The sequence below is a fragment of the Syngnathus typhle genome, linkage group LG17 (genome assembly GCF_033458585.1).
Source record: "Syngnathus typhle isolate RoL2023-S1 ecotype Sweden linkage group LG17, RoL_Styp_1.0, whole genome shotgun sequence".
In the NCBI taxonomy this organism is placed as follows: domain Eukaryota; kingdom Metazoa; phylum Chordata; class Actinopteri; order Syngnathiformes; family Syngnathidae; genus Syngnathus; species Syngnathus typhle.
In genome coordinates, this window is record NC_083754.1 from 6,978,509 (window position 1) to 6,997,903 (window position 19,395).

The following is a 19,395-nucleotide window of genomic DNA, read 5'->3' on the forward strand; positions in this document are numbered from 1 at the left end:
ATTATAAGTACACTTCCCATATGACACCACCACTGAACATTCCACTGACTTCACCCCAAAAGATGAAAACATTTTACGTAACCAACTGGAAACTTTTTTTCCACATTTATGCTTTTATACTTTAAGTCATTGGCAGACGCTGAGGCGAGAATATTTCAAGTATTTACAGTGCTGAAATATATTTTGGTTGTTGATGGCATTTCAAGAAAAGAGTGGGAATTGCGAAATGCTCAGCTTCTTACTATGGGCGGGGCACTGTTAGATCAATTATATCACTCTGACAAATGATTTATGGAGATTATTAACTGACTCTATTGTCCATTACTTGGCGATTTGTAATTTAATAAATAAATAGTTACAAGAAATCGCAAACATTGACCTTATGGGACCTTTATTCAAGTAGCGTGGAAACGCTGCCATCTAGTGTTTGATCAGTGGATTTAAAGAATTTAGGAATCCATAGTGCGATAGGCGCGCTCCTCGGTTTGCGACACGAGGCAGTTCGAAGTTACGAACGGTGAAGGTGAGGTGTAGTTTTTTTTAATAGATTGATTTAAATCTATCATTTATTCTAATATTTATTGTACGGGTTTACTAATTTGTTAGCGTAGGTTACTGCTCAAATACGTTCTGACTTAATATCGTCATAGACCGAAGAACCCTGTAGTTTTTAATCCAAATTAGAAAACTAGACCATTGTAGTCTATTTGAGCAAATTCAGAATATTATTTTCAGTACTGCGACCTAAAAGCTTAATAAAAGTAGAGCTGATGTGCTAAATTGCGCAGTTAACATTGCTGACGCTAGGTGGCAGTATGTTACTGCCGTATTCTTTACCCTACATATTTGGTTTAGTGAGGAAGACGCCGTTGTAAACCGGGCTCTCACATCACTAGCATTATGTCATTTAGCGACAACTTCAAAACACAATGAGGTATTAAAAGCACTTTTGGTGCAACGTTTTAAGTTGCTTTGGATTCAATTTTCACCTCCGACACAACTCTGTGTTCTCGAAAGTTGCCACCGGTCCACGTAAAGCTGTGAGTTAGCCGTGTTAGTTGTTGTTAGCACAAATAGCAGTGAATTGACTTGCTCATGTTATTAAAGTCTGATCCAAGAAGAAGACGCTATTGCGATGTTCTGAACCCCGCTAGCTCGCCAAATCACTCACGGCCTGTGACTGACATTCATCGAATCTTACTTATGTATTCTTTAAAATAATTTTAAAAGAATTTTGTTACAAGTAAAGCATCCGAACATATGACGTGACGTCACCCGCAGTGACACTTGGTCGAGATGAATCGTCAAAAGCCAACAACCCTGCGGCGCCCCAGTGCTGCAAAAACATCAGGTCAGTTACGTTCGGCTTTTCAGATAATAGGAAAATAAGCTCTTGCTACAATTTCCCTTTTGCTAAATGTAAACAGGATCCTTAATAAAACCGTGTTCTCTTCCCAGGCCATCCCCCACCCGGCGACTTCATCGCTTTGGGTTCAAAGAGCCAAGGTGGCGAGTCTAAAGCCCCCGCTGTCCTCTTGAAGCCGGCCGCCGCCGTTCTACCTACTGACCGCAAGAGAGAGACCTCCTCCACCCTCCCGTCATCATCGGGCCTGTCCAGCCTCGCCAAGCGGCCCAAGCTTTCCACCACGCCCCCAATCAGTGCCCTGGGACGCCTGGCGGATGTTGCGGCTGCGGACAAGAGGGCAATATCACCTTCCATTAAAGAACCATCCGTTATTCCTATTGAAGGTAACTTAAATGCTTACAAAAGTTATTCACTTGGATTCACTTTGCAGGTCCACTTTCCAAACATTCAGAATTTCATATATCTGTGCACAGTGTCACCGGCATTGCTGTTGGACGACATCGAATTGGCCGAGTCGGAGGGCAACGACGAGCGCATCGAGGGGCTGCTGTGCGGCGCGGTCAAGCAGCTCAAGATGAATCGAGCCAAGCCGGACATCACGTTATATCTCAGCCTCATGTTCCTGGCCAAGATCAAACCCAACGTGTTTGCGACGGAAGGAATCATTGAGGTATGTTGTTGTTTTTTTCTCCCATGCAGTGACATCATCTAAACTCAAATGCTCGATGACTTAAAATGTCCTTTTTTCTTTTTATAATTCTTTCTTTGATTTCATGTTTGCCTTTAGGCCCTGTGCAGCCTTTTGCGTCGAGACGCCTCCATTAATTTCAAAGCAAAGGGAAACTCCCTGGTGTCCGTTCTGGCCTGCAATCTACTGATGGCCGCCTACGAAGAGGATGAGAACTGGCCAGAGATTTTTGTCAAAGTGAGAATTTGACCCTGAAAATTTTACCGAAAGCATAAATGTCCAGTTGGTGATCTGCTCCGTGCACGAACAAAAAACATGCTGTGTCTAACCACTTTTAAAAGTGGATTTTCTCATACTTGCAGGTTTCGATATGAAATGCTGTTTTTCAGGTGTACCTCGAAGACTCCTTGGGAGAGAGAATCTGGGTGGACAGCTGTCACTGCAAGAACTTTGTGGACAACATTCAAACGGCTTTCTGCACCAAGATGCCCCCAAAGAGCATGCTGCTGCAGACCGACACAGGAAGAGCGGCTGGAGATCTCAGTGCCAGTACTGACCAAACAATCTGACTTAATATTTTTTTTTTTTTACCGGGGAACAAACTTAAACCCCCTTTTTTATTTTAGGTAGCAGCCCTCATCCCTCAACTCCCGACGAGGACGACAGCCGGGCGGAATTGCTGATAGCCGAGGAGAAACTCAGCCCCGAGGATGAAGGCCAGCTTATGCCAAGGTAGTAAAACACATCCACGCTGAAGTAGGATTCAATTTGAATTGAGTCACTGTCGGGCTCACCGCAGGTATGAGGAACTAGCGGAGAGCGTCGAGGACTACGTGCTGGACGTGTTGCGCGATCAGCTGAACCGCCGGCAGCCCATGGACAACGTGTCACGGAATCTGCTGCGGCTGCTGACTGCTACGTGCGGATACAAAGAGGCTCGGCTAATGGCCGTGCAGAGGCTTGAAATGTGGCTGCAGAACCCCAAGGTGAGCAAATATGTATTTGTAATTTAGTAACACAGGGGATATTGATGCAGCCTGGAATCTTATCGCGCCAATTTTGGGTTGGTACAGTTGACTCGGCCGGCGCAAGACCTCCTCATGTCGCTGTGTATGAACTGCAACACGCACGGAGCGGACGACATGGAGGTGATCTCCAACCTGATCAAAATCCGCCTCAAGCCCAAAGTGCTCCTCAACCACTACATGCTCTGCGTCAGGTTCGCTCACTCGCATTTTTCAAATAGTTGTCTTGGTTCCTTGACATTTGAAAATGGCTTTCTGACCATTTTTGCTTGGGCAGGGAGTTGCTCAACGCACACAGAGACAACCTGGCCACCATGGTCAAGCTGGTCATCTTCAACGAACTCTCCAACGCCAGGAACCCCAACAACATGCAGGTTCTTCACACGTTGCTGCAACACAGCCCAGAGCAAGCGCCAAAGGTGAGTTCATTTCAAATTCCCATCAGTGATGTCTTGGAAGGTGGCTGGAATTCGAAGGTTTTGTCTTTGTAGTTCTTGGCGATGGTCTTCCAGGACCTGCTCACCAATAAGGACGACTACCTGCGCGCCTCACGAGCCCTGCTGAGGGAGATCATCAAGCAGACCAAACACGAAATCAATTTCCAGTCTTTTTGCTTCGGTTTGATGCAGGAAAGGAAGGAAGCCACCTACGTGGACATGGAGTTCAAAGTAAGACTTTTGGCTCTCCTCCCTGTAAAGCTCTTTTGCTCTTCCACTCCAGTTTGACTTTGTTCTTTCCTCGCCTTTAGGAGCGCTTTGTCATCCAGGTGACAGATTTGCTCACCGTCTCCATGATGTTGGGCATCACAGCTCAGGTCAAAGAAGCTGGCATTGCGTGGGACAAAGGAGAGAAAAAGAGTGAGTTCTTTGCCTTGGAAAGGGGATGACAAAAAATACATGTCCCAGTGATTCTTTTTCGTACCACTGGAGCGAGCCCTTGTTCCATGCTGCAAGTGTTTTTTGTTTTTGTTTGGGCTTCTTGCTAACCGCATATATGCTTTGCTTCAGACCTGGAGGTCCTGAGGTCCTTCCAGAATCAGATCGCCTCCATCCAGCGGGACGCCGTGTGGTGGCTTCACACGGTGGTTCCCACCATCAGCAAAGTGGGCGCCAAAGATTACGTGCACTGGTACGTGTTGATCTCTTAGAGTCTCGTTTGTAGAAGGATCATACTTCACATATGACTCTTCTGCCCACCGCAGCCTTCACAAAGTGCTTTTCACGGAGCAACCCGAGACCTACTACAAGTGGGACAACTGGCCGCCAGAGAGCGACAGGAAGTGAGTCGCAAATGCTCTCCTGTCGATCGGATTGCGCAACACTGAGTTGTCCCTTCTTGCTTTTTTTCTTCAGCTTTTTCCTGCGGCTCTGCTCCGAGGTGCCCCTGCTGGAGGACACGCTGATGCGGATCCTTGTGATCGGACTGTCTCGAGATCTGCCGCTCGGCCCGGCCGACGCCATGGAGCTCGCCGACCACCTGGTCAAGAGGGCTGCTGGCGCTCAGTCCGACGGTGAGCCATTATGGATAAGAAGGAAACGTATCGTGTGCTATTATTTTTTTTCCTCTTACCCAGCAGATCTGGAGGTTTTGGTGGTGGAGCGGATCCAGCTCATTGACGCCGTGCTCAATCTGTGCACATACCATCACCCGGAGAACATCCAGCTTCCTGCAGGGTACTTGACTTTGAAAGCGTTCACGCGTCGTCAGCGCTTGCAGTCGAGAATAACAAACAATGCCAAATGTTTTGAAGATACCAGCCGCCAAATTTGGCAATCTCCACCCTTTATTGGAAAGCGTGGCTTCTACTGCTTGTGGTCGCTGCGTTCAATCCACAGAAAATAGGTACTGGGTCGTACTCGTTTAGAAATTTGGCCTTTACTTGAATTCAACCGGAATCATTTCCTGTGAAGGTTTGACTGCTTGGGATGGTTACCCTACCCTGAAAATGCTCATGGAGATGGTTATGACCAAGTAGGCACCTCTCTTTACATTTTTAAAAAACATTTCCCATTTGAAATCCCGCGCCGTAAACGTTCCCGCCTCCACAGCAACTACACGTACCCGCCTTGCACGGTGGCGGACGACGAGACCAAGACGGAAATGATCGGTCGCGAGCTGCAGATCTCGCAGCGGGAGAAGCAGGAGATCCTGGCCTTCGAGAGCCACTTGGCCGCCGCGTCCACAAAGCAGACCATCACAGAGAACAACAGCCTGCTGCTCTCCCAGCTCACCAGTTTGGACCCGCAGTAAGATCACACAAGCACTCGGTGGTAAGCTCCCAGTGTCAACACGCCGCATTTTGTTTGTGCTCAGGGGTCCACCTCGTCGACCTCCGCCTCAGGTGCAGGACCAAGTGAAGACCCTCAACCAGTCCCTACGCCTCGGCCATCTTCTCTGCCGCAGCCGCAACCCGGACTTCTTGCTCAACATCATACAACGACAGGTAGAGAGATGGAGATGCAATAATGAAAACGACACGACTGCATTCGAATATGACGTCCTCGCACAGGCTTCCTCCCAGTCCATGCCCTGGTTGGCCGATCTGGTCCAGTCCAGCGAGGGGTCATTAGATGTGCTCCCCGTGCAGTGCCTGTGTGAATTTCTGCTGCACGACGCCGCGGACGACAACATGCATCTTGACGACGACGAAGGAGGCAGCAAAGAACAGAAAGCCAAGAGAAGACAAGTATGACGTTTTTTTTTTTGCACGTGTTTTGGATCTTTACACTCAACATTGATTGTAATTTGCTCCCCAACAGAGGCAGCAAAAACAAAGGCAGCTCCTCGGACGGCTTCAGGATCTTTTGTTGGGTCCCAAAGCCGACGAGCAGACGACGTGCGAAGTTCTGGATTACTTCCTGCGTCGTCTCAGCTCCTCTCAGGTGGCTTCGAGAGTCCTGGCAATGAAGGTATTTCCGCAGTCATCAATCCCCGGACTCATCGTGCCGGAAACCCAATTTCACCGCTCACTTTACACCCGCGTGCAGGGCTTGTCACTGGTGCTAACCGAAGGAGGCCTGAAGGACGGCGAAGAAAGGGACCAGCCCATGGAGGAGGACTCGGGCGACGCCGAGCTCCTGCCGGGGTACCAGTGGTTGCTGCAGGACCTCCCCAAGCTCCCCATGTTCGACAGCGTCCGTGGCATGACATCCACCGCCCTGCAGCAGGTCTGCGGCATTAGCATGTAAATACTGAACACGGCTGTATTTTAAAGCGCTTCTCGTGTTTTCTTTCCGACCAAGGCCATACACATGGAGACTGATCCTCAGACCATCAGCGCTTATCTCATCTACCTGTCCCAGTATGCACCAGTGGAGGAGCAAGCTTCTCACAATGACCTGGCTTTGGTAAGAGTCCAACACGATAAACGCAATCTTTTTTCCTGTCTTGGTCACCATTCTTTTGTCCACAAATTGCTCGTTCACGCAAACTTCCCGTTCTCCTACAGGATGTGGCCCGGCTGATCGTGGAGCGCTCCACCATCATGAACAACCTCTTCTCCAAGCATTCCTGCCGACCCGAGTCAGAGGCGGTCCTCGGCGCGTTCCTCTCCATCTTCTCCGCCTACATCAGGAGGATGAGGAAGACCAAAGATGGAGAGGATCTGTACAGCTGGGTACGAGCCCCTTCCAACCACTCTGCATGAAGTTTTTGACTTATTGATTTTATTTTATTTTTAAATTCAGTCGGAGTCTCAAGATCAGGTGTTTTTGCGCTGGACTACAGGAGAGACGGCCACTATGCACATTCTTGTCGTCCACGCCATGGTCATCCTTCTTACTCTGGGCCCACCTAAAGGTAGTTCACGAATACAATGACCTTGTAAGACAGTAGCTTCATACATCACTTAGAAATAATAGAAAAATAACTTGTCCATCCTTTTTCTGCTTTTCTTGTGTCGATACTGCAGGAGAGAGTGACTTCTACAGTCTTTTGGACATTTGGTTCCCTGACAAGAAACCGTTGCCAACTGCCTTCTTGGTGGACACTTCAGAGGAGGCCTTGCTGCTGCCTGATTGGTTGAAACTGAGAATGATTCGATCCGAAGTGCCTCGATTGGTGGACGCAGGTAACGGTTTGACCGCTATGTGAAGCTCTTCTCATCAGTGTGTATAGTTAGCACAGATGGTGTCACCATGTACAATTTGACCTTCAGCTTTGCAAGATCTGGAGCCTGAGCAACTGCTGCTGTTCGTGCAGTCGTTTGGAATTCCCGTCTCAAGTATGAGTAAACTGCTGCAGTACTTGGACCAGGCTGTCACTGTGGAACCGCGAGCATTGGAGCAGAACATTATGGACAAGGGTAGGAGTCTGCCGCAGGTTGAGCTTCTTCTTGAAGTTGTCCTTGTCTGATGACACTTTGGTTGATTATTTCCTGGGGCAACAGACTACATGGCTCACTTGGTGGAGGTGCAGCATGAGCGAGGTGCCACCGGGGGCCACGCCTTCCACAGATTGCTCAGCTCCTTTCTTCCACCTCAGAGAGGTCAGGTGACTTCATACTCTCTCATCGAAGTTAAAAGTGAATGAAAATCATGTAAATCTCGATAATTACGTTCCACAGATGCTGCCGAAACAAGTAAAGCCAAAGTCACAGTGGAAACTCCCCACGGCTCCGTTAAGATGAGGGCGGCTGCACAGCTTCCGACTGTCGGGCCTGATGAGGACCTGCCAGGCTTGATGCTGCGGGTTAGGAAACAGGAGAAAATACATATGTATCGTGAGTTATGCAAATCCATTACCAACTTGTTCTTTCTTGCACAGATCTTCCCGTTGAAGGCAGAGGCACGCTGGAGCGGCCCGCCCCCCAGCCAGCTCTCGCTGGCCTTGCAGCAGGCTCTGGCCAAAGAGCTGATGCGGGCCAAGCAGGGTCAGCTTCAGCAAGCCGGGCTGGCTCTGCGTCTCCTTCAGGGTATCGCCGCCCTGCTCACCTCGACCCACGCCGGGCCCATCGTTCTCGCCATGCACCACAACCACTCCCTGGCCTGCCCTCTCATGCGCCAGCTTCACCTTTACCAGGTAGTCAGGATGTGCGAATCCACTTTATTTTTATCACCAATCCTACACAAGCGTGTTGACATTTTTTTTCTACCCTCAGCGCCTCGTGCCGCAGGATCTTTCCTTCGCTTCCTTATTTCTCAAAGTCAACGTCGAGATGCTCATCTGGCTTGAAAATCCCTCGGTGGAGGCGGGCCCGCTGAAGACTCTGCTCAAGTCGTTTATTGGTCAAAACTCTCACACACACCGGCACAACGATGGTGAGCACCTCTGTCTCGGTGCCATGTGATTGAACGTTTAATTTGTTCTAATATTTTTTTTTTCCCGCCCCTCTGTCAGTACGCTCGAGCTTTATCCACCTGGCCGAGGCGTTGATGTATCATAGCGACGCAGAGGTGCCGGTGAGAGCCGTCATAGCAATGCTGAAGGCCGGAGAGAGATGTAACGCAGAGGCGGAGCTCATTGGGAAAGGTTCATTAAAGTTCAACAATATTTTTTTCCAATATTTTTCTTTTTTTGCTACTCCTGAACATTTTTGGGTTTTTGACATTTTTCAGTTTTACAAGGGCTGATGGAGGCCAAGTCTCCATATTTGGAGGAGCTGTTGTCTCTGTTGATGACGGTCAGCACCCAGAACGGGACAGCCGGCCCCGTTGCCATGGTTATTTCTCTGCTATTGCAGGAAAGCGAGGAGCAAGTCGTGAAGAAGGAACCGGACACAAAGTGAATTCCGCAATTCATTATGATATATGTTGGATGCCTATTTTGTTGGAGGCTATACTAACATTACCGATCCGTCTCTTTGCCAGTGGCTCCGAGGTGACAAAGTCCGGCCTGAACTCGGGTCTACTGGTGGATTGGATGGAGTATCTGGACCCCGAGGTCACGTCCGTGTGTCCCGACCTTCAGCAGAAACTCTTATTTGCCCTCAACAAGGTGAGCGCCGTCCGTCCCCTTGCCACATTTCGACCCCCCTGATGCATTTTTTTTTTGTGTCCCTTAGGCGCGAGGCACTCCGGCCTACAGGCCGTACCTTCTGGCCCTGCTCACGCATCAGTCCAACTGGTCCACGCTGCTGCAGTGTATCAGCGCTCTGCTCAGCAAGCGGAAAGACTACAAGTACAGTTCAAGTCGTGACATCTTGTTCAGCGTCTGTCGTACGCTGAACTTGTTGCAAAATGCCTTTCAGACTGGACCCGACGTCGGCTCTGGACTTCCTGTGGGCGTGCAGCCACATCCCACGCATCTGGCAAGGACGCGACCAAAAGATCCCTCAAGTCGGTTCCGGAACTGCAAGCGTCACATTGGAGCCTCTGCAAAACACATCCTGATGTTTTTTCTTGTTTTGTCTACTTAGAAAAAAACCGAGAAGTTTGTGATGCGGCTCACTTCCGAGGAGCTCATCAGCCTGGTGGATCTGATTCTGGCCGAGTCGGAGCTCAACTGTCGCAGCGAGAGCAGCGTGGAGGAAGAGGCGTCCTGCTCTCTCGTCCAGGCCCGGCTGCCGCTCCTTCACTCCTACTGCAACGGACATCCGGACAACATCAAAAAGGTGGCAGAGTACCTCATCAGCTGCACCAAGAAGTGGGAGGACAGGTTGGTACCATCTCTCTTGTCGTCGACTCTCTTCAAGAAATTCATTTGAGTGAATCGAGAGTTTTACTATCTGGAACTAGAAGAATTGAAAATTGCCTTGTTAGTAGATATCTATTGTTGTTCTCTCCAATTAGCCCAGCCCGAGCGTGTTTTTCATCTTGGTCCAAATCCCGCCCGATGTTCCTTCCCCATTGCTGATGAACTTTGCAGGCTCTCCTCTGTCAAACTGCAACGCCTCAGACGGGGGTGGGGGGGCGATAATTAGGTCTATTGGTGTGAAATTAAAACCGGCAGAAGTCGTCGGCACCGTGATCTCTTTAAAAGCTCAGTGCTGTTATAATGAAGCCGAGAGGATTAAGGCTGGAGCGCTAAACTCGCCTGTGTTGTGAGCCGCTGTCAGAGATCAGGGTGCAACTCTTTGTGGAGCCCAACCCTCCTTTTCACCAACGTGTCTTCTACTTATTAAAAACACTTTAATGAGGAAACTTTGGCCAAGGTCAAAAAAAATTAGCCGGCGAATTACAGTTGTTGTTTTTTTTTAAAGTGCGGCTGGTGAAAACACAGCCAGATAAACAAACACAAAGAAAGAAAAAAAAAATTCGGCCTTGCGCTTATGTTGCTTTATTAGATAAGCTGCTGTTGATTCCAATTGCACAACGCTTGTTTGCTACTCAAGGTCGCTCTGGCTGCAATAAACTGTCTCGTTAGCCGAGTTGAGTTCTCGCCCAGTGAGCGCTTGGCCTTAAGAGGATTGCCATGAAACTGGAGCATACATGAAGGCAAACCTTGTTGCTTTTCATGGGCCCAGTGAACGTGTTAAGGAGGCTGATCATTTTGTATGAGAGTCACAGATTCTTCTTTTTTTTCTCCCCCTCAGTGCCATGAGTAAGCGTTGCCAGAACTTGTTACTGCAAATTTACCTCCACTTTCCCGAGGTCATCCGGCACGTGGCCTTGCCCGAGGGCACGCTTTGCAGGGGGGGGACGGCAGACGGCAGCAGCTGCAAGGTAACGTCACTTAGTGAATGAAATAACCGATTTGCGCATTTAACGTAAAATAATCATTTTTATTTTGTCAGCTCGACACGCTGGTCCACCGCTTGGTCACGTTGCTCGCCGATGTAGCGGAAACAAAGTCGGCCGAAGGACGCGTCTCTGATGCCAATCTCGCGTGTAGGAAACTGGCCGTGTCACATCCTGTCCTCTTGCTCAGGTGAGTACCGCGTTTCTTTTCTCTTCTGCATATAGGCAATTCTTCTTTCTTCCCACGCAGGCACCTGCCCATGATCGCAGGCCTCCTTCACGGCCGCATCCACCTTAACTTTCGCGAGTTCCGGCAGCAGAACCACATGATGTTCTTCAGCAACGTGCTGGCCATCCTGGAGCTCCTGCAGCCCCTCGTTTTCCACAGTGACCACCAGAGGGCGCTTCAAGACTGCCTTCTGTCCTTCATGAAGGTCCTTAAGGTTGGTGGCACACTGCTCAAGTTGAAGCCTTTGGCAGTCCTTCAGCGGGTCTTCCTTTTCCCCTGTAGAACTTTCAGAGGAGTCGATCCCCACTGGTCTTCATCAACAAGTTCCTCCAGTTCACACAAAAGTATATTACCCATGATGCAGCGGCTGCCATCCCATACCTGCAGAAGCACTCTGATATATTGCAGTAAGTCTTAGAAGCATAATTTGTTCAAACATCTTCAGGAAAAAAATGGCAGTATTTTAAAACTCTTTCTGAGCCGGGTCAAAAAAAAAAAAAAAGAATCAAATTTTCCTTCTTTTCCAGGAGCATGAGTGCTGAAAACCCAGATTTGGTCCAGCTGAAGTCTCTTTTAGCCGGACTCACTCTTCCCGTAAAAAGCTCCTCCACAGAGGTCTTCGCAGAAGACGGCGATGGTAACAGGATTCTTTCGACACATTTATAACGTCATCCATGACCCCGCAGATGACAGTTTTCATTATTCATCTTTTCCAGATGAGACAGCGGCCGGTTCCCTCCCTCTGGTCAACATCTCGGCCTCGGTTCCGCTGAGCGGCGCTGACATGACCACGTATCTGCGCAAGATTTCCAGAGGAGAGGCCATGGAAGGTGAGGCCGACTCGGCAGCTTTGGCCCAGAGAGAGCGCAGCATATGGCAGATGGACGGTGACTCACGTGGCACTTTTTTGTTTCTCTTCAGACGTGTTGGAAGTGTTGACGGAGGTGGATGAGAAGTCGAGGAGAAGCCCGGAGATCATCCAATACTTTGTTGTGAGTCATCAAGCACATGGAGAAAAAAAGTGAAGACTAATGAAAAGCAATCCGCCATTTTCTCCCCTGATGGTCTTTTTCACAGAATGACCTACAGCGACTCATGACGTCATCGGAGGAGATATGTCGCAACATGGCATTCAGTCTGGCGCTTCGCTGCATCCAGAACAATCCCCGGTAAAGTCCTGGGAGGGATTTTCATCCAAATGTGCGAATAATGTTGACGGTTGGCCCATCGCGCATTTCTGTCCCGCAGCCTGGCAACCGACTTCCTGCCGACGTTCATGTACTGCATGGGCAGCGGCGACTTTGACGTAGTGCAGACGGCGTTGAGGAATCTTCCGGAATACGTGCTGCTCTGCCAAGGTAAGGCGTCCTCCCCGGCGCCTCCACTCGAGACTTCTTACCGTCCATGTGAGTTTTGTTTCCTTTACTTCTTCTCCAGAACACGCAGACATCTTGCTCCACAAAGCGTTCTTAGTGGGTGTCTACGGACAAATCGACACCAGTTCGATGATTTCAGAGTCCATGAAGGTCCTTCATATGGAAGCCATTTAACTTAATATCATTGTTGTCTCACAGAAAATCATGCATCAGCATTTTAATGGACAATTTGTAGTTGGGACACATTTTTTTATTTTGAGCTTTCACTTCCATTTTAGTTGAGACTAAAACTAACACAACCATTGAGACTTGTCGATAAAATCAACTCTTGTAATTTCAAAGTCTAAATTTGAAAGGCCAACATTGCTTGACTTTTAAATGAGGGACCACAAAGCTTCTGTATTCTGGATACAAGTCTTTGTCTCCACGCCGCAATGCTTTCCTGTCACCTAAAAAACATTTCCTGAGCACCCCTGGTGAATTAAAAAAGAAAGATAAATCTGCCTTTATTTTTATTTGAGTGAGTAGTGGAACAAATTTCTTCAGCCGTTCATTTCGTCCAGAATGATGAGCTGAAATTGTAAATAAAACACGGCACCAAAGCCAATTATTAACTTTCACGTATGATTTGGAAGAAGAAAAAAAAAAAGATGCTAAGCGGGCGCCTTTCAATCGGTCGCAGACAAAAGAGGCAAGCGGCTGTCACGCTGCGCGGCGGCTCGTTCCTCACCGGCGCGCGGCGGGCAGATTAAAGGCGGCGATGAGCATGCCGCGCTGGAAACCATTTTGCCATGAAAAGTGCGTTTTGTTGAGCCGCTCCGCCGGCGACTTGAAGCCAGTCACGAGAGCCAAGTCAAACAACGGAGGCATGCGGGCTCAAGGAGGAAAGTGGACTTCCCCTTTTGGAGCCAAATTAAGCGTGGCGGTAATTGTTCAATCATTTCAAGCTGCTTTGATGACGCCGGTGTTGCCTTACGTGCAACTTGAGGATCCTCGCTGAGGCCGAGGCGTGCCCGCACTCGTCGGTCAGTGGAAGCTGTCGCTCAAAAATCAAAAGTCCAAAACCAAACTCGGAGCGGATAGCTGAGAGCAGCTTTTAGCGCTCCTCGACCTCTTTGTGTTCCACTGTAATTCGGGAACACACTTTTGGGGTCATTTGCTGTCATTTTCTTTTCTTTCCCGAGGTCATACTTTTAACTCAACGTGTGTTTTTCCTCTCATTCAGTGTCTCTCAACTAAAACAAAGTGGTACCATATTTTCCTGACTACAAGGAGCAGTCTCAAAACTTTTTTATTTTAATGCATGTGTGCAAATACAGTGCCCCCGTTGACATCCGTCTCTCCCCGACGCCTTAATTGCACCTGTATGGTGTCCTATAACTCGCCGAGAGCTGTGTTTACGGTGATCTATCACCTTTCTGCACAAGTCCCGACAGCCCGGGCTCTTTGGTCCGGCGCCAACATCCGATCGGCCGGGCAGCAGCCGGGCGGAACGGCGATGAGTGACGGCCAGCAGAAGAGCAGGCTGAGGAGTTAACTGTCGTCATGGCGATGCTGCCAGGCTGCATGCCTTTAGCTGCCCGCGACCGCGCCCTCTCGTATTGATCTCAGTGATCGACTTGGCAGGAATGTAGACGCTCCTCGGTGCCCCCCCCCCCCCCTCCTCCCCCCTCCTGCCCTGACCTGCCTTGTCGCACATCTGTCTCCTCTCCGTCTTCTCGCCAACACGGCGGCCTTAGATCATCTCCTCCTCAGCCACGCTTGACTTATGCTTACCTGGGGAGAAAAATAAGTGTCTTGCCTCCCTTTGTCACCGCCACTTTGATGTCTCAAGTGTGATTTGTCCGCTTTCCCTTGATGACATGAAAAGCGGGGCGGCGGGACTCCGGGCGTCGTCCCGCCACCGATCCACGACTAAAACAGTCAGCCCCGGCGCTCTGCTGGATACGATTACCCGGGAAGAGGGAGGCGCGAGACATTGAGGCCTCCTCAGGCGTGACATCCACTTTACCTCCAAGTTACACGAGACTTTTAAGGGGCTCTGATTAAATTATGCCTTGAAACCATTTTGGAAAAGAGAATAGCCCTTCGCCGAGGTTGAGCTGTTCACTAAAGTCCGACTCCATTCTCGCTAGCCGACGTTTGCGCAATTAGCAGCATGTACTCTGACAAGAGTGAGGCAGTAGATACCATTTAAAAGAAAAAAAAAAATCTGCCATCTTCATGTCAAGAAACGATGTTGAAGTAACCTGATGAGATTCACTTGTACAAAAGTTGCGCTTTGCCGCCATTGTAACATACCAAGACGTTTTAAGAAACTTGAAAATCCATTTGACAAAAATTCTACTTAAGCCTCGCACGAAAAGTCTTCAAATATTTTCTCGAGTGTTCAAATTGCGCGAGTAAAAGCCAAATAGTTGAAAAGTGTCGACATTGAGCTGAGGCTGAACAAACGCCTTGTGTGGCGGGACTGTCGACTGACTGAATAGGCACCTGCGTTTGTCCCGAGCACACAGCTAACGGGGGATTTAGGGTCTAATAGTAGACCCTCCGCCGCCCCCCTTGTCCTTTTAAAGCCTATTGATCCACATAATCAGGGCCAGAATTAAGTTGTGACAGACGCTTCTCAAGAAGACGCTGTTGGATAATTGAGGGAGGCCTCAAGGCCACAGAGGTGACGGCTCACGTCGGGCTTCACGCATCGGGCCTCACGCGCCTCTCCCAGATGACGCGCTAACAATGAAAATCTGTCTTGTGTTTTTAGCAACGAGACAATGAAAGTTTTCCGTGGATTTAGACCATCGGCGTAAACTCAGAATCGACTTGTTTGAGCTTGCGCTCGTTAATCGGGAACCAAACTCCTGAGCTTAAGCCGTCGCCGGGAAAGACATTTAGCGATGTGTTTTATATCGGCGGGCCAGCGGTGACACGGAGCGACAATCACGACAACCTCGGCGTGACGAGGTACGACGTGACTTAATGGACGTTGCCGATATTACCATTTGCCGGAGTTGCGCTAAATGCCGTGCGTGGACGGACGGATGGTAATCATCAATTACGATTCATCAATGTGATGTAATTTGCGGGATGGATAAGATCAACGTCTAATGAGAGCCTAAGTGATGCCGGCGCTGTTAACGACGTGTCACATTCTCATACTCGTCAGAGTGAGGCCGAGCGGCTTCAATCGGCGGTGATTCATGACGTGAATTTTCATGCGCAAATTGCAAACACATTCAAATATGTTTCTTCAATCTTATATTTAATTAGCTTAATCGGTGATAATACAAGTTTTATTAAATGGAACAATTCCTGATACTAACTGGCTAATTCGGCCATCTTGTGTCAAGTTACCATTCCAATATCAACACGGTTCCTCCTCAAATATTCTCCAGTAATCCTTGAAAGTGGAATGAGAGCTCCGCGGAAAACCTAATCCGCCTCTGCCAAGGTGTTAAATCGGTGTTTGAACAGGTGCAGATGAAAGCGGCCGCAGGTGAGGGCCAAGGAATGACCACCTTGTGACTCATCCTCGCGCTCTGACTTGGTCGCCGATCAAAGTTGCCGTCAACGGTGTTGACAGATCAATGTTTTCACCGATTTCAGATGATTTTAATTGACGCGCACCTGCGTTTTGATTCACCAATGACTCGCCAGCGATCCGTCAACGGTTGGCGCGCTCGTATCCAGAAGTGTTAATAATAAGTGTAAAATGTGTTGAAGGGTTTTAATGGTGTTTGGGAACACTTGGGACGAATGACAGCGAGTCGTGGTCGGATGAGAGGAATGATGAACGTGATAGCTGCTCTCCACAGATGGAGTCATGATGTCACATCAGTCAACCCTTTCACAGTGTCTTACGTCAGTCCAGGAGTTCCTGACACCGATACCAGGTATCGATACTCACCCATCCCTAATCTTTTGGAGACATTCAATGGTCAAATTCAACCCAATTATTGTTAATTGTGGACCCGACTTCAGACTATTAACTGCCCTGAACCCGGTCGTCCTAAAAAAGATGACATCATCCCTCTTTAGTGTGATGAGTCCTTCCATATCAACAGCAAAGGTGTGCTTGGTAAAGTTGTCAGTTAGCAGGCGTGTTTATTTTGGAAGCCGCCGCCTTTCAGATCTCGTTTGACGACTCTTCCCGAGATAAGACCCAGCGAGTACTTTTCGTGTCTGAACAGACGACCTCTCGATTGAGTTTCCCTCCATGGGACCGATTGAAACTTCAGACGCGCAAAAGATGTTGCGACACGTCGGATCAAGAAGAGCGTCTCTTCCCGCGCCGGCCGACTAAACGCGACACTGACGATCCGATGAAAGACGGGGTTAGATGTGAGAGAAGGTCATGTGACTCGGAAGGGGATCGGAGGAGAGAGGGCGGGACCACCTGAATCACTCTTACCTTTTACTTCATCCCGTCACTGAGCCCCCAACACAAAAGAACCAGCCACCAAAGCAAGAGCCATTGTTTCTCCCCTGGGATGCCTTCCGTGTAGGACTCACAGCCAGAACTGGATCCCCTCGGCCATGTTCGGGCCCGGGCAACTGGTCTCCGCTCTCCTGCCTGCGGTTTTCCATTCACCCGTGGCGCCGTTTTTCCCCCCCTTCCCGGCCCAGCAGTTCCTCATCCCGGCGGGGCCCTACATCAGCTACGAGGCCCTGAGGAGTTACCTGCAGCCTGAGCCATGCAAGGAGGCGTTCTTGCTGGCCACGCGGGCTATCGGCATGGCTCCGCTGATGGATGGTGTGGGTGAGTCCAACCTCTACCGCACATCATTGATTTAATTGGTAGAAATGAGCTTTTTAAAAATTGCCAAAAATCAGTTCAGTTCCGATGACTTTACAATTTTATTTCCTCTATGGCTTTTAGGGTCACGCATGGTGGTTATGTTGAACTGGACCGAAAAAGTTTGAGAACTTCTGCTTTAGTGATTGTCAAATCGCGTCTATAAAACGAGAGCTTCCAGTGTAAATGTTTACAAAAGATCAGCCCATGACGAACAATCAATTATCAAGCCGTGCTGAAGCGCACCTAATGATTGCTATGCTAATTAGCCAGTCGAGAGTCATTAGCTCCCTGTCACCCGTTGGCCATTCCGTTAATTTGGCGCCGTGCCATTATCCACCCCCCCCCCCCCTCCCCCAGATGAACAGAGGCCGGTGAAGCAGCGTCGCGCCCGCGCCAACTACAGCAGCTGGCAGCTCGAGCAGTTGGAGAAGGCCTTCGAGAGCACCCACTACCCCGACGTGTTCATGAGGGAGGCCTTGGCCCTCCGGCTGGACCTCATTGAAGCCAGAGTGCAGGTCGGATTACCGAATACAGTCTCCTTTAGGACAGAAAATCGACATTACGTATCGTACAAAAAAAAAAAAAAGTGTTGACATATTGTCAATGTGACGCTCGTGTCAAGATGGATGTGTAAGATTACACACCTGCTAATTCTCGCCAGCCAAGACTAATATGCGGCTGAAGCAGCTGCAGAATGATTCATTTCAAGCTATGCTGTCCTTTGTTTTTGTTTATTTAGTCTGCTTGGATTGATCTGTATCTCTTCACGACCTTTTTTTTTTTTTTAAAGACTAAGTAATGCAAGAAATAAAATATCAAATTCTCTAAGTCAGGGGTGTCAAACTCATTTATGTCACGGGTCGCATTATAGTCATAGTTTCCTTCGAAGAGCCAAAACGGTTAAAATATTTTAAAAAATGAATGGAAACCAAATAACTATGTTTTTTAAAAGTGAATTTAATTTTTAATTCAGTATTGGCACATGAAGTCGATGGACAATTTGTCTTGGCGGGCCACATAAAATGATGTGGTGGGCCGTATCTGGCCCCCGGAGCCTTGAGTTTGACACCTGTGCTTTAAGTAGTAATGAGCCTTCTGGAAAGTACTATTTACTGTATTTTCCAATTTATTAAGATTCTATTCTGAATGTGACTCAAGGTTTGGTTCCAAAACCGGCGTGCCAAGATGAGGCGTCAGCTGAAGCTTCAGGGCCAGCGTGCTCAGCCCAAAGCAGACTGCGGAGACGTCCCGGATAAAACAATGCACCGTTTTAAACATCGCATAGACGCTTCCGACAGTGAGCACTGGCCGCGAGCTCAGGAAGGCGACGACGACAACTACCCGTGGACAAAAGCAGCCGGTGTTGCGGCGGCGGCTCAGAATTCAGAGCGGCTGCGTTCCAGCAGTATCGCCAAGCTGAGGGCCAAAGCCAGGGAGCACGAGGCCGAGATTGTCGGCGCGGTGGTCCAAACGCAGGAAGTGGAAGCCGTTCGCTGTGATTGATCACTTTCCTACTTCCTGTTTTTACAGATCAACATCACGCTGTAAAAGTGAAAAAAAAAAAAAAAAAAAAGACTGCTGCCACGGACACAACCACGGACTTCATTGGAGGATCTCAGACTGGCCAAGTCCGGACCTTAACCTTGAGTAATAACGCATTTTACCTTCTTAAGAGGAGACTGAAGGGAGAAACTACCAGAAACAAACAAGAACTGAAAGATGCAGTAACGGCCTGGAAAGTTATTTCAAAAGAAAAATGAAGACAATGAAAGGCAACAACAACACAGTCGACTTTGCCGTTCCGATACTTTTGGATGGGACTATAGCTGGACCAGGCCTTGATTTTGTTACTTAAGTAAAACATGCATGTTTACTTTAAATAAAACCAAATTGAGTTATGTGATTAAGCAATAATGTCTCAAAATGGGATGAAAGCACTGCCAGTTGTTGAAATATCACTTTTCCCCAGTTTTTTCTTTCTCCATATAGACTTTAAATACCTTCTTGTTTTGTATGTTGATGTAAATAATGTTGACAGCACATCTTATTATGAACTAGTGTAGTAAAACACTGCACCCTACTGGACAACTTCATAGGCAGACATTTTTTCTTTAGCTAAACCAAATATAATAATGTATATACTCATACATAGATGATTTGGGCTAATTTATCTTTGGATACTCCACAGGTGGTTTTAAATTATTTAGCAGTTTACCTGGGACGAATCAGCGGTTTCCTATCATTTGTATAGAAGCGAAATTCTTGACTCGATTTTTAAAATTTCAATTAAATAGTGT

At 48.4% G+C, this 19,395-nt stretch overlaps 2 protein-coding genes across 6 annotated transcripts; both read left to right on the forward strand.

Moving 5' to 3' along the window:
• Positions 1 to 552: 552 nt before the first annotated feature.
• On the forward strand, positions 553 to 12,799 carry ints1 (integrator complex subunit 1). Of its 5 annotated transcripts, none has more exons than XM_061303457.1 (47): positions 553 to 1,040; positions 1,282 to 1,351; positions 1,459 to 1,749; positions 1,840 to 2,036; positions 2,154 to 2,291; positions 2,444 to 2,603; positions 2,681 to 2,786; positions 2,854 to 3,040; positions 3,128 to 3,273; positions 3,357 to 3,498; positions 3,571 to 3,747; positions 3,828 to 3,936; positions 4,087 to 4,207; positions 4,281 to 4,358; positions 4,432 to 4,589; positions 4,656 to 4,752; positions 4,830 to 4,921; positions 4,990 to 5,050; positions 5,128 to 5,325; positions 5,393 to 5,522; positions 5,589 to 5,765; positions 5,839 to 5,988; positions 6,067 to 6,246; positions 6,322 to 6,426; positions 6,528 to 6,695; positions 6,766 to 6,877; positions 6,990 to 7,148; positions 7,236 to 7,382; positions 7,467 to 7,565; positions 7,644 to 8,098; positions 8,178 to 8,337; positions 8,417 to 8,548; positions 8,635 to 8,800; positions 8,887 to 9,013; positions 9,081 to 9,196; positions 9,267 to 9,354; positions 9,435 to 9,673; positions 10,551 to 10,680; positions 10,752 to 10,885; positions 10,946 to 11,138; positions 11,207 to 11,331; positions 11,452 to 11,561; positions 11,641 to 11,754; positions 11,846 to 11,916; positions 12,002 to 12,093; positions 12,173 to 12,282; positions 12,362 to 12,799. In XM_061303457.1, the coding sequence occupies exons 2-47, from the start codon at positions 1,297 to 1,299 to the stop codon at positions 12,472 to 12,474; spliced, it is 6,615 nt and encodes a 2,204-aa protein (XP_061159441.1). In that variant the 5' UTR covers positions 553 to 1,040; positions 1,282 to 1,296; the 3' UTR covers positions 12,475 to 12,799. The 5 variants fall into 5 exon arrangements, with proteins under 5 accessions (XP_061159441.1, XP_061159442.1, XP_061159443.1 ...); XM_061303458.1 differs by having other exon boundaries at positions 553 to 934; XM_061303460.1 differs by having other exon boundaries at positions 748 to 1,351; positions 4,653 to 4,752; positions 7,644 to 7,768; positions 7,844 to 8,098.
• A 1,210-nt stretch (positions 12,800 to 14,009) lies between these two features.
• On the forward strand, positions 14,010 to 19,345 carry si:dkey-43p13.5 (paired mesoderm homeobox protein 2). Its single transcript, XM_061304196.1, has 3 exons — positions 14,010 to 17,059; positions 17,456 to 17,613; positions 18,257 to 19,345. The coding sequence occupies exons 1-3, from the start codon at positions 16,837 to 16,839 to the stop codon at positions 18,599 to 18,601; spliced, it is 726 nt and encodes a 241-aa protein (XP_061160180.1). The 5' UTR covers positions 14,010 to 16,836; the 3' UTR covers positions 18,602 to 19,345.
• The last annotated feature ends 50 nt before the right edge of the window (positions 19,346 to 19,395 follow it).